This window comes from Mytilus trossulus, unplaced genomic scaffold (genome assembly GCF_036588685.1).
Source record: "Mytilus trossulus isolate FHL-02 unplaced genomic scaffold, PNRI_Mtr1.1.1.hap1 h1tg000463l__unscaffolded, whole genome shotgun sequence".
In the NCBI taxonomy this organism is placed as follows: Eukaryota; Metazoa; Mollusca; class Bivalvia; order Mytilida; family Mytilidae; genus Mytilus; species Mytilus trossulus.
Window position 1 is genome coordinate 289,499 of NW_026963372.1, and position 11,805 is coordinate 301,303.

At 30.9% G+C, this 11,805-nt stretch overlaps 1 protein-coding gene across 1 annotated transcript; it reads right to left on the reverse strand.

Annotated features, from left to right (window-relative positions):
• Window positions 1-3,979: 3,979 nt before the first annotated feature.
• On the reverse strand, window positions 3,980-11,491 carry LOC134702459 (fibrinogen-like protein A). The gene is made up of 9 exons (XM_063563361.1): window positions 11,393-11,491; window positions 10,024-10,158; window positions 8,661-8,732; window positions 8,288-8,359; window positions 8,088-8,147; window positions 6,207-6,352; window positions 5,277-5,370; window positions 4,848-5,012; window positions 3,980-4,275 (listed from the first exon to the last, which is right to left on the reverse strand). The coding sequence occupies exons 1-9, from the start codon at window positions 11,466-11,468 to the stop codon at window positions 4,031-4,033; spliced, it is 1,065 nt and encodes a 354-aa protein (XP_063419431.1). The 5' UTR covers window positions 11,469-11,491; the 3' UTR covers window positions 3,980-4,030.
• Between the last annotated feature and the right edge of the window lie 314 nt (window positions 11,492-11,805).

Consider the following 11,805-nt stretch of genomic DNA (forward strand, 5'->3'; position numbering starts at 1 on the left):
CATTTCCGCCTTCATTGTTACAGTGGTGTACCAACACAACAATTTATCACATAAAATAATAACACAAAGGCACACATTATTGAACAAAGAATGCTCGCAGGTACTGAAAGCTAGTTCAAAGCCGCATTTTCAATAGGTAAACCATGTTCTTATACAAAAATCCCAATCGTGTCGATTAAAAAAGTCTCAAAACTTTAGTTCACATTTTAATGTTTGATGAAGCAGAACTTTAAAAGTGTGCAGTGAATCTTGTGCTCACAACAGTTATTGTCATAATTATGTTTACATACGACTTATAAAGGAATTAAGAAGGTACCAATAAATATTTTACAGTTCAATTTAATGATCATGAATGGAAGGAAATGGTACGAAAGTTTACATAGGACAAAAAGAAATTGATAGTATTTTTTGGCGAAAGACTTAAACTCTTCTTTGCATTATATAGTACAGCTCTTCTATAAAAGCATGCAAAACAAACTTGATTGACTTGCTTGCTATGTTTGCTTGGATTTTTTCAAACAATAGATAGGCCCAAAATTCCAAAAAGTTGTGCCAAATACGGCTAAGGTAATCTACTCCTGGGGTAAGAAAATCCTTAGTTTTTCGAAAATTCAAAGTTTTATAAACAGAAAATTTATAAAAAGGACCATATAATTGATATTCATGTCAACACCGAAGTGCTGACTACAGGGCTGGTGATACCCTCGGGGACGAAACGTCCACCAGCAGTGGCATCGACCCAGTGGTGTTAATAGCCGATTTCAAATAGTGTGTAGACAAAGGGAATATCTTTGGTTATTTTGCTTTCTGAAAAGAAAAGTCATTGTTAGGTTATGTACACTTCCCTACTTTAGGAGTAGACTAGTCCGACCAATGACACATCTTTCTGTCTGTAGGAACAGGCTACGTCGAAAGGAGGGTAGTATACCTTACCCAACAATGATTTCACGGTTAAGCTAACAAGCAATCTAACCAAAGATATTACCTTTGCCTACATACTCAATGGAATCGGCCGTAACTAAAAACTCGAATACAAAACAGACAGTGGTCATGTTTGTTGATGAATATTGTTTTTCTTAGATTCACTCTTGAAAAATCATTTGGTAATATTTTAATATAATAATACTAAGAATTCACAATATAAAAAAATGCAGAAAAAAAATGGATGAAGTGAAATATCTTAGTAAGGAGTCATTACTTCAGAAATTGTGTGTTTGACAACTTAAAAGCTTAGTGATATTACCAATATTTAAATAAAAGTGTATTTTAGTTGGGTATTTTTTCCCATTTACTCATTTTCAATTATAATTAAGGCACATTTGATTTTTATTCATAAAAATATTTAAATATAGAAAAGTAGGACACTTTTTCTCTTCCTCCCCCGTAATTCTTTATCAAAAATATTTATTTACTTTTGAATTTTGAAATGAAAAATCTAAGCAATCTTAGTTTTGTTAGTGTTCTCTATGTTATCTCGTCTTCATTCTCTGACATATTCTAGTCTGCCCTTTCATAAAATAGTGATTTTTTTTAGTGTTCTATCGAACTTTCGAAAAAAATATCTGATAACCGTTCAGACAAAAAAAATTGTTGAAAACATCTAAAAGCTGACTTGAGTAAAGGAATGTGAAAATTTCCACTGCTTTTACATAGCCGTAAAATCCAGGTTTAAGATCCATTTCCTTCGGGATTTTCGTAATATTCTTAATGACCTTTATCGTCTATCGAAATGTATATACGTTACATTCCAATCAAGCAATGGAACGTCAAGTTACAACCAAGAAACCATTTTTTCATTATCTTTTGTGTGTGCTATTTAAACCAACAGTGGCATTCGACCCCATAATCAAACGGATTCATCTCTCTTTATATATGATCTATCTGTATAAGTTCCATTCCATTAAAGCAAAAAAATTCAAGATGCCATCTTTAAACCATTTTACCAAATTTGTCTTAGTTATGAAGCATTGACCTTGACCTTTGACATGTTGACCCATAAATCATGGGTGTTCTTTTTTAAGGACTGTCCCCGAAGTTCGGTATTTTTGTTATTTTACTTTTTCATTTCCTTCGTTCAAATCAAAATAGAGAATACTCAAGCTATCATCAGGGAACCTTTTTTTATGATACTTTGAAGAAAGAATTGATGGACAAGGCTATTAATATATGCTTCCAAAACGTTTTCGCGAAGCACTAATAATGTGAAGCAGAGTATACATCAAAGAGATTGCCACTGAAGTGGTTAGAAGTACAATATCTGCTAGTACGCTCGATGCCATACGTTAAGAAAGCTAACTTATTACGGGATAAAGAAGTTTTAAGAAGAATATTTTGCGAATACGAAAAACACCAAAAGCTTTAGATGTATACCAAATGCAATATCTAATATTTGGAATATACAGTAAAGTGTTATTTTATTCGTTTTTTATGTGTGTTGGTGATCAATGTTTAAGAAAAAGCCTTCAACAACTCTTCCGTAGTGCCAACCTTCATATGTATCAAATAGTTTGAACTATAGTATTTACTTTCTTCTTATTTTTATGTTTTTTTCGGATTATTCAAACCGTTGATATTTATTTCAGTTTTTCTGTACCTCGCATTAGAGGTATTAAGCATGGATTTTTCACTATTTTGTCATTTTTATATGGTTTGCAAACTTCATTGGATTGAACGTTAACGGAAAACAGAAACAGTCAAAATATAATACGGCTCCCATAACCACTCTCCATTTTATCATTTTATTAAAGGATTTTTTGTTGAATAAAAGATTGACAAATATGTTATTTATATCGAAATTTAAAAGCATGCATTATAAATTTGATAAAAGTTTCGAGTTTAATTAAAAAGGTAACGATTTTCATAATAACTTTTATAGCGAACTATATAGTAGAGGTGTTTCTCATTGTCGAAGGCCGCATTGTTCCCTATATTCCTGCTTATATCTCCTTTATTTGAACTTTGCTGGATAGTTGTTTTATTGGCAATCAAACTTATCTAATTATTCTGATATCTTTATAATTCCGACGTGTTTTTTGTTCAGTTTGTTACATATCACTCTGACTAAAATTAAGTTAAAGCCGAATATTTGAAATCAAGAATGTAAAAGAACCGAAACAGTTAAAAAGCTTTATAACAAAAAAGGATATAAAAACAATGATGCAATACGTGCGGACTACCAGACGAGAGAGGGGTTTATGATAATATATACTTCATATATGTTTTTTTTAATTTGCAGTTTAAAGTGAAACATTGGCACATAATTCAAATACGTCTTGGAAAGTCATCAAAAGAACCAAGATCGATTTTTCTCAATTTCAATGTCATGTCCTTTAACATTGCTCTAATTTTAATCGAATTTTCAAAAATATTTTCAGGTATTTTAGAAAAATAATCCGTTTATTTTTTTATGACCAACTACGATAGTTTTTGGTCAGGGTAGTTTTCGATGAAGTTGAAGTACAATCAACTTAAAACTTAGTGCACATGTTTCCGAGTGGTTTTATCTGAATAATTTAAATGTCAAATTAGAGTTTTTACCCCATTTCACGGTCCACTGAACATAGAAAATGATAGTGTGAGTGGGGCATCTGTGTACTTGGGACACATTCTTGTTTGTACATAAATCAAGCTGTTAGATTTCTTTTCGTTTTAAATATTTCCCTCAAAGCTTTAACAGCTTGATATGTAGTATGGATTATTTTCGTTGTTGAAGGCCGTACAGTGACCTATAGTTTCTAGTTTTTATGCATTTGGTTTCTGGTGGAACGCTGTCTTAGTTGCAAATCTACATTTGTTCTTAGATGTGTTTTTAAAATATATTTACATTATAAATCCATGTAAGATGTTTCATTAAATTCTCTGAGCATAGTTATATCACAACTCTAAGATTGTTCATATATTTTAATTTTGGAAAGTAATTTTTTACATAACTAGGTCAGTTTTGAAATTTCTGAAACAATTTTACAACAAAATCACGATATCTAAATGTCTGAACTAGTTCCCATACACTTTGCAACACTCAAAGGGGATTTCAAAACCTTCTGATCATCATACGGGCAAACTTCATAGAATAGGTCTCTTTCTTTAACTTAGTCCAACTGACAACATCCCATTTACTTGTTAGTCCTGCCTTATATATCCCATTCAAGTTAACTTCATGACAGTCTGCATACCACCATCCTCCTTTAGCTAACTTTGCACAGTCTCTTGATTTCTTCTCATTATCTTGATCCTTGGTTGAAAACTTCATTCCGTTATGAAACGCCATACCATCATCTGTGATTATTATAAATACAATGACAATAATCATAAAATACAGTATCTACTTGAAATGCTATTTTATGTTTCAAATAAGTCTAATTAAACAATCCTGTGTATTTCTTTGTTCTTTGAAACTGCATTTAATCCTGCTTTAAATTATAAGACCTTGAACATCCTTTCAAACCCTAGACATCGGTCACTTTATTGCTTCGATTAATAGTAGCAATCTTTAATGTACTCGTAATAATCCGCATAAGCTCATAAAATGCATGTAGAAAAACCATCTTAATAATTCGTATGGAATTGACAGCAGTTCGTTATAACTCTTAATAACGCTTAAATCGCCGGTATAACTGTGTTTTTATATGTAAAGGGTGAATGAGTCATGAAAAGAAAATCATAATTTCAATTCTTAATCAAAGTTGATTATGTTTTCTCTAAGCTTAAGAATGCTATAGTTTTGATATCGTGTGCTCTAACAAAAAATGAGACTAATTGCTCAAGGCTTAATCAACAAAGCAATTACATTTATGAAATTAGTGGGATATTAAGATCTTTCATTTTTTGTTAAATATAAATAAACTTACTTGCATTTCCACTGTACCCTCCGACATTAAGTTTATACTTTGTATTTTCATTTCCTACCGAGAACGTCTTGTAGATGGCGTACCATTTGTTCCCTGTCCAGTCACTTAAATCTATCCGTAACTCATATCTCCCACTTTTGGTCAAAACATGTATGTTGTCATTTCCTGTAAAAGTGAATAAATTGTTCATTTAAAAACAGTTTGAATGACTTAATATTCCTATTGTTTGTTTAGAATCAATTAAAGAGTCACGTGAAACAGATATCATAAAGTTAAAAATTAGTGAATCTTCAAATATGATGTTAAATATTTTGAGAGGTTTTAGCATTCAACAGAAAATTGTATAATGTATGGTATTTCATCTACAGCAAATCAAAATTCAAACATGACAAAACAATCAAAAGTTGATTGCATTAAAAACAGAATTACCTAGCCAGAAACTGTTTTCGACATTGCCAAATCCTTTTTTGTACTCGGCCCATGTTCTGTAGAAATCAGTTTTATCCTGTCTTCTTTGTAATACCTTTAAAAAAAACGAAAGAAAGATGACTCAATGCATGTTAATACTAAGACAATGAATTGAAATGAATGAAATAAATGAAATTCCCTGTAGAGTCGTAGGTATGATATGGAATATATAATAATAATGATATGTGCTTTTCAAAGTAGGGACTGTTTCAATTCACTTACAACGTCAGATCGTCTACTACAAATTAATCGTCCTGTTTCTGACTTGGTTTTTATCATATTTCATAAAAAAACACTTTTCATTATAGAAAATATTATAAGGACAATTTCTAAATCCATGAAGAGTCTTTCTGGTCTGTATTCATTTCGATTACATATGGAAAAGGTTCTTTAAAGCTTTAGTGTGCATAATGACCCTAATAATTAAACATTTGATCAAACTCGATTAAGGTAGAACTGTCTTATTTCCATGGCCATAGAAAATATAGGGATAATGGTAACCATTTATTAAATTTCACCACTTTCTAACACTGACCCAGAACCGACATCCACAGAAGTTTTCATCATAACTTTGAGAAATAAATATGAATGTGCATTATTACCGTCTTCTATTTCGGCTGTCTTTATAAATCTGCATTGTAAGGCCACTAGCGCTTTATTGTCTGTCATCACGAAATTCTCAAGAATTAGCAAAAGTTCTTTTTTTGTCCGGTATATACAATAATTTATATCATTCATCCGTGTACTTGGAATATATTTTCAGAAGATGATGTGTTTTGTCCAATCACATTATTCTGGTATATTGACCTATGTAGGGTTACAAAAAATGAACACAAAAGTACAATCTAGTTTCCGGAAAATAAATACTCCCTATCCACATTATACACCTACCGTCCAACCCTCATCGAATTCATCCATGTTACAATAGACTGTCATAGCTGTAGAACCGTCTGGGTATATAATGTACACACCGCTCTTCTTGTGTTTCTTTTTCAACTCAGCACAGTCGCGAAGTTTCTCTAAAGGCTTACAAATACCTACAATTATTTGTAATATATTTATTTAAATCAAAAGCTATTTCTTTAATTCCCGCTTCCACAACTTAATCAATAAAAAACTAAAACCAAACAAACAAGAAACATAGTCTTACTACAAAATACACGTTTGAGTTTTTTCACAACAATTAATATAAAAACTATCTTGTATAGCACAACCGGAAGATGACACAAATAAAAATACAAACAGGGGAACTTTTACTGGAAGGAATATAGCAAATGTATGAAGACTTGTTATTAATTGATAACAGTGCGTAGTGTTTAAAGAAAGAATGCCAGTTTATAACACAAGAAAGAACTAAAGGCCAGGTAACCAACTAAGTGGTAGGAGATAGGGAGAATGTTACTTATGAAGCCTTTTAAAACGTTTAGCATTTACAAAATGAAGCGTTCACACCGAATGCGATTTGAATTGTTAATAAACTTTAGAAACAAAATAACGCTTTCAAAATGTCAAATTCTTTATAGTAGTTATGAATTTCATAACTTACTTTGAAAGATATTACAATGAAAAGTTAGATGACTTTATAAGAAAAGGAAGTGTGGTTATACTGAAAATGATGACAGTTCACCGAACATTCTTGAACATAAGCGAAATCCAAACCGTTCAGTCTGTTATAAAAGGATTAAACATGACACAATGTGAAATAATTCAAATGAATAACCAATATACCGGATTTGTTATCACATAAGCAACACGACGGGTGCCACATGTCCAGCAGGATCTGCTAACCCTTCCGGAGCACCTGAGATCACCCCTATGTTTTGGTGAGGTTCGTGATGCTTATTCGTAAGTTTTCTATCTTGTGTCATGTGTATTTTTGTTTGTCTGTTCGTCTTTTTCAGTTTTAGCCATGGCATTGTCAGTTTATTTTCGATTTATGAGTTTGACTGTCCCTCTGGTATCTTTCATCCCTCTTTTATGACAAACAATACTGGTAAACGAAAAACGTGTGACGGGATTTAACATGTGCGTGAGCGCTCAACCCTTCCCCTTATCCCTGACAATTAATGATTTAACAAAACAACATTTGAACAAACTGTACAATTCTTTAGGGAATGGCTTTGAATCATCAGATTATGTTTTGTTACAAAAATGTCATGGGAAGAAAAACCATAATTCGAAAGTTGAACTCTGCTTTTTTATACCGAAATAAAATGCGCTTTTATTTGTATTTCAAGACACAAGCCTTTTTCGAATTTTCTTCAAATACCTATCTGTCTACATGATTTATAATCCAATATGCATTTGCTTAAATTAAATTAATTTTGCTTTCAAGATAACGAAGGGACGTTAAACGCTTTGCGAAGACAGATTTAACGGGACGAATGATAAATATGTATCGATGCAATGGTTCACGTTTTTTCCTCATATCATTACAATTATTCATATTAATTGCAAGACCACAATTAAGCATTTATAGATGCAATATTTGCTGTTCTTTACTCATAGAAGCATCGATATTAATAATAATTTATTCATTTTAATGGGGTTTTTTTTATTTAACCAAGCGGTCAAGTTAAAGAAAATATCAAAAATTATTGCAGACATTCGTTTGATTGTCACAACCTTTCAAATTCAATATTTAAGTTTGAAAACGGATACCGGAAACAGTTCATACTATTTCGAAGGGGAAACAACATATAAAATATCATGTTTAATGCCAATATTCTGTCAATGAATGGGATAATATTTATGAAAAATATATTAACTTACCCTGAACGTCATTTTTCAACATTCTTATAACTCTCGAAATTTCTATCGTACCTTTGCTACCTGAAATAAATTATCAAACTTTGATATCACGTATTCCTTTTCCTTGAATTGTTATATGCTTTCTTAATTATATCTAGATTTTTCGATTTACGTTACGTAATTATCAATAACAAAAATTCTATATTTCAAGAAATACTTGCCTTCAACTATCCATTTCAACTTATTTCTTAGTTGTATGTTAAGTTTAACTATATCTTTGTACACGTCAATATCTACAATACAACAAGTTATTAAAAATTAAACGGTATATCTAGTCTAGCATTGGATGTCGAATATTTTATATCATAACAGAACAACATAATACTTGCTTTCAAATAGGTTTCACACAGTTTTTGACGATATTTTTTTTATAGTCAATATATTTCAACTGCTATAACATTTCATTTGACGCAATTAAAAACAATATTTTTATTAATACATATTTTACATAGTTAGGTCTATTGAAATATGTAATGCAAAATCATTAATCTGGTTTTTTTACTTTGAAAAAATGTAAAGAGGCTATTTACTCACTTTTCAGTATGGATTGGGTGTCTATTAACAATTGCGTTGCTGATTGTTTAGGTTTATCGAAAAGGCATATCCCTAAAACATTTATAAATTAGTAAACTGTTCTCTTCATTTAAATATGGTGATACATTTTATATTAATAGAAGCATATACATTAGGATAGAAAACAATAAACATTTCAGTGAAACCGTTTGAGCATATGTCACCTTCATGGAATTTAAACGTCATCTTGGAGTATTGGTACAACCGCACCAGTCTCAGAATGTTGACATACAAAACATTTAGACTGTTGTGTTCCAGTCGTTGTACATTGCCTTGAATATAGTATTTGCACTGATGCGCGAAGTTCAAATATTTATAAATACTAACTAAAATCTCAGTTTTGATTTAAAAAATTTATCGATATATAAGGTTAAAAAAAGTAATGAGAGTATGAGTTTGCTTTAATATTCACTGTCATCTCGCGGTGCAAATTCTGCAAATTCTGAATAAAATGACCAAAACCTCCTGTAAATAAACAGTCCCTTTTTTAGTACCAGATTTGAATGATTGATATTAGGGGAATCCAAACTTGTCAAATATAAATACATATTTGATATATTTATAAAAAAAAGAAGATGTGGTATGATTGCATATTTGATGTTCTTTCTTCATTTACCAGGAAGTGTCACCAACATGATCAACTTTATCAAGTTATCCCAGCTCAATGATTCTTCTTGAAGTCTAGATTGCCTTTTTACAAGGTTTACTTTCTGTCCCTATTCAATAATATTCCGAACCTTCTTCCTGGACGTCTCTATTACAGGACCAAGTTATAGGTTTTTTTCTCGTCATAAATATGCATGTTTTGGGGCCCATTATTGCCTGCTGTTCGGTGTAAGCCAATGCTCAGTGTTAAAGACCGTACTTTACCCTGAAAATGTTTACTTTTTATACATTGTGACTTAGAGGGAGAGTTGTCTTATTGGCACGCATAACACATCTTCTTATTTCTATGTAACAGTTGCCCTTGGACTCAAAGCCACCAACATTCCATTAGATAATTAAATAATCATATGTATAATATATATATGGAATAATTACTGTGTAAAGCAACTTTTTAACTCAATCTGTTCAGTAGGTCCACAGGAACAGCAGACACACATGTGGACAGACTAACACAATAAATGTTAAGGTTAACTGTTTATATAATCTAGAGCGTCCAAACTAATAAACATCGATTAAATAAAAAGAAAAAAATATAGGACAAACCCTACTATTCAGTTTTCTGTACGCACAATTATAAAAATATGATGAAATGTATAAAAAAAATAATATAATCCTAATTATTAAGAATCTGAAGAAAAAAAACGAATTAATGATTTACCTTGTAATGAATGCATTAAATCGTCAACTGTCGTGTCAATGTCTAAAGATTCTCGCTTATGATCTTTCAAATCTTCTACAAATCCCCAACTATCAGTTTTGTCGTCGTATATTTCTCTACGATTGACATTTGCGTCTGGAAAAAATCGGCAAAAAATGAAAAAGGGACATTAAAAAAAATCAATAAAACAATGAAAATAAACATAAAGACACAACAATACGAATACACCAAAACACAACATGGGTACTCCGTTAGTCGACATGTGACTCCCGTCGTGTAAATAATGTAATAATTACAAATCCTTTCATGTCACTATTAGCGAAATGAGGACTGTCAGTTTCCTGTTGTTTTTCATAAAAAAAAAAAAAAAGGATATAAATCAACATAACTTACTACTGTGTGCGAACGATTTCATATTTGATATTGGCATCTGCGCCTCAGATTTATTTTACTATTATATTATGTCTATTTGTTCTATAGAACTGAAAGGAGTACACAGCTACTTTTGCATAGGTACTATTTCTGTACTAAACATTTTTAATGCTGGAAATCTACTTTTAATATTCAGTACTATTTTGTTACTCTAAAATTATTGTTATATTTAGGTACCTTATATAAAGTATTTTACAGTACTATATTTGAACTTGAAATTTAGGTACTACAAATTTTGGTTACTACCAATACATTTTCAACATTTTGAAAGTTTTTCTATTTGAAATAAATCTCTTAAAGTTATGATTTTGAAACATGGAATATTGTATCATTTCTGAACCAAAATATTTGGTACTGATCAAGTACTGTAAAATACAAGTACCTTAATATTACAATAGTTTTAAAGTAAAGAAATAGTACTAAATATTAAAAGTAAATTTCGAGTATTGCATATTTTAGTACAGAAATAGTACCTATGCAAGAGTAGCTGTGTATGCTCGGAAAGACCCCACTTCGTGCGTAATTTATAGCTGTTTTGAAATTTCAATAAAGTAAACTTTAAGCTACAACAAACGTATTTATTGGAAAAAAAAGAATACTTTTGTTACATGGAAAAAGGGTTCTTTACTTTAATATGCACACGCATAATCTACAATATTATATATATCTCCCAAATGCATCGCTCTGATTTCTTGACCGGCTTTTTTGTTTGTAGCTCTTATTGGTATGCTATGGATTTTCATATATTTTGGCCTCATACATCACTGCGGAGACATAAAAAAAATTAGAATAAATGTATTTTATGTAAAAAAAAATATCTATCAAATCAAGAAATCGGTAATCAAGAGATCCTAGCATTGTTATTATTGTATCATTGTTTTTTTACTAAATTCCTGTTATTTTCTTTTGAATAATCAAATACTACATAACTAATTACCTTTAATATCATCTTTTTCAGCGCCATCGACAAATAACAAAACCACCAGAAAATAAAAACTGAGTAAGATCGGCATCCTGGTAGTTGCAGTTGACTTCTGAAGAGAATCAGCTTACACATCACTTTAACGTTTATTAGCGGTTTTAAAATACAAATTGCTTCATGGTGTGACTTGAAATGTATATTTACATATCATGTTTCTTCTTGGAATAATGAAACAGTATAAAAAATCGAAAACAAAATTGTATTATAAAAAAGGACATATTGTACAATGTTGTATGTTTGCCGAAGAGAACAAATGACACAGAAATTAACAACTGTTTGTCACCTTATGGCCTTATGAGCAAATCCATGCATACTGCATAGTCAGCTATAAAAGGCCCCGAAATGACAAATGCATATCAATTCAAACG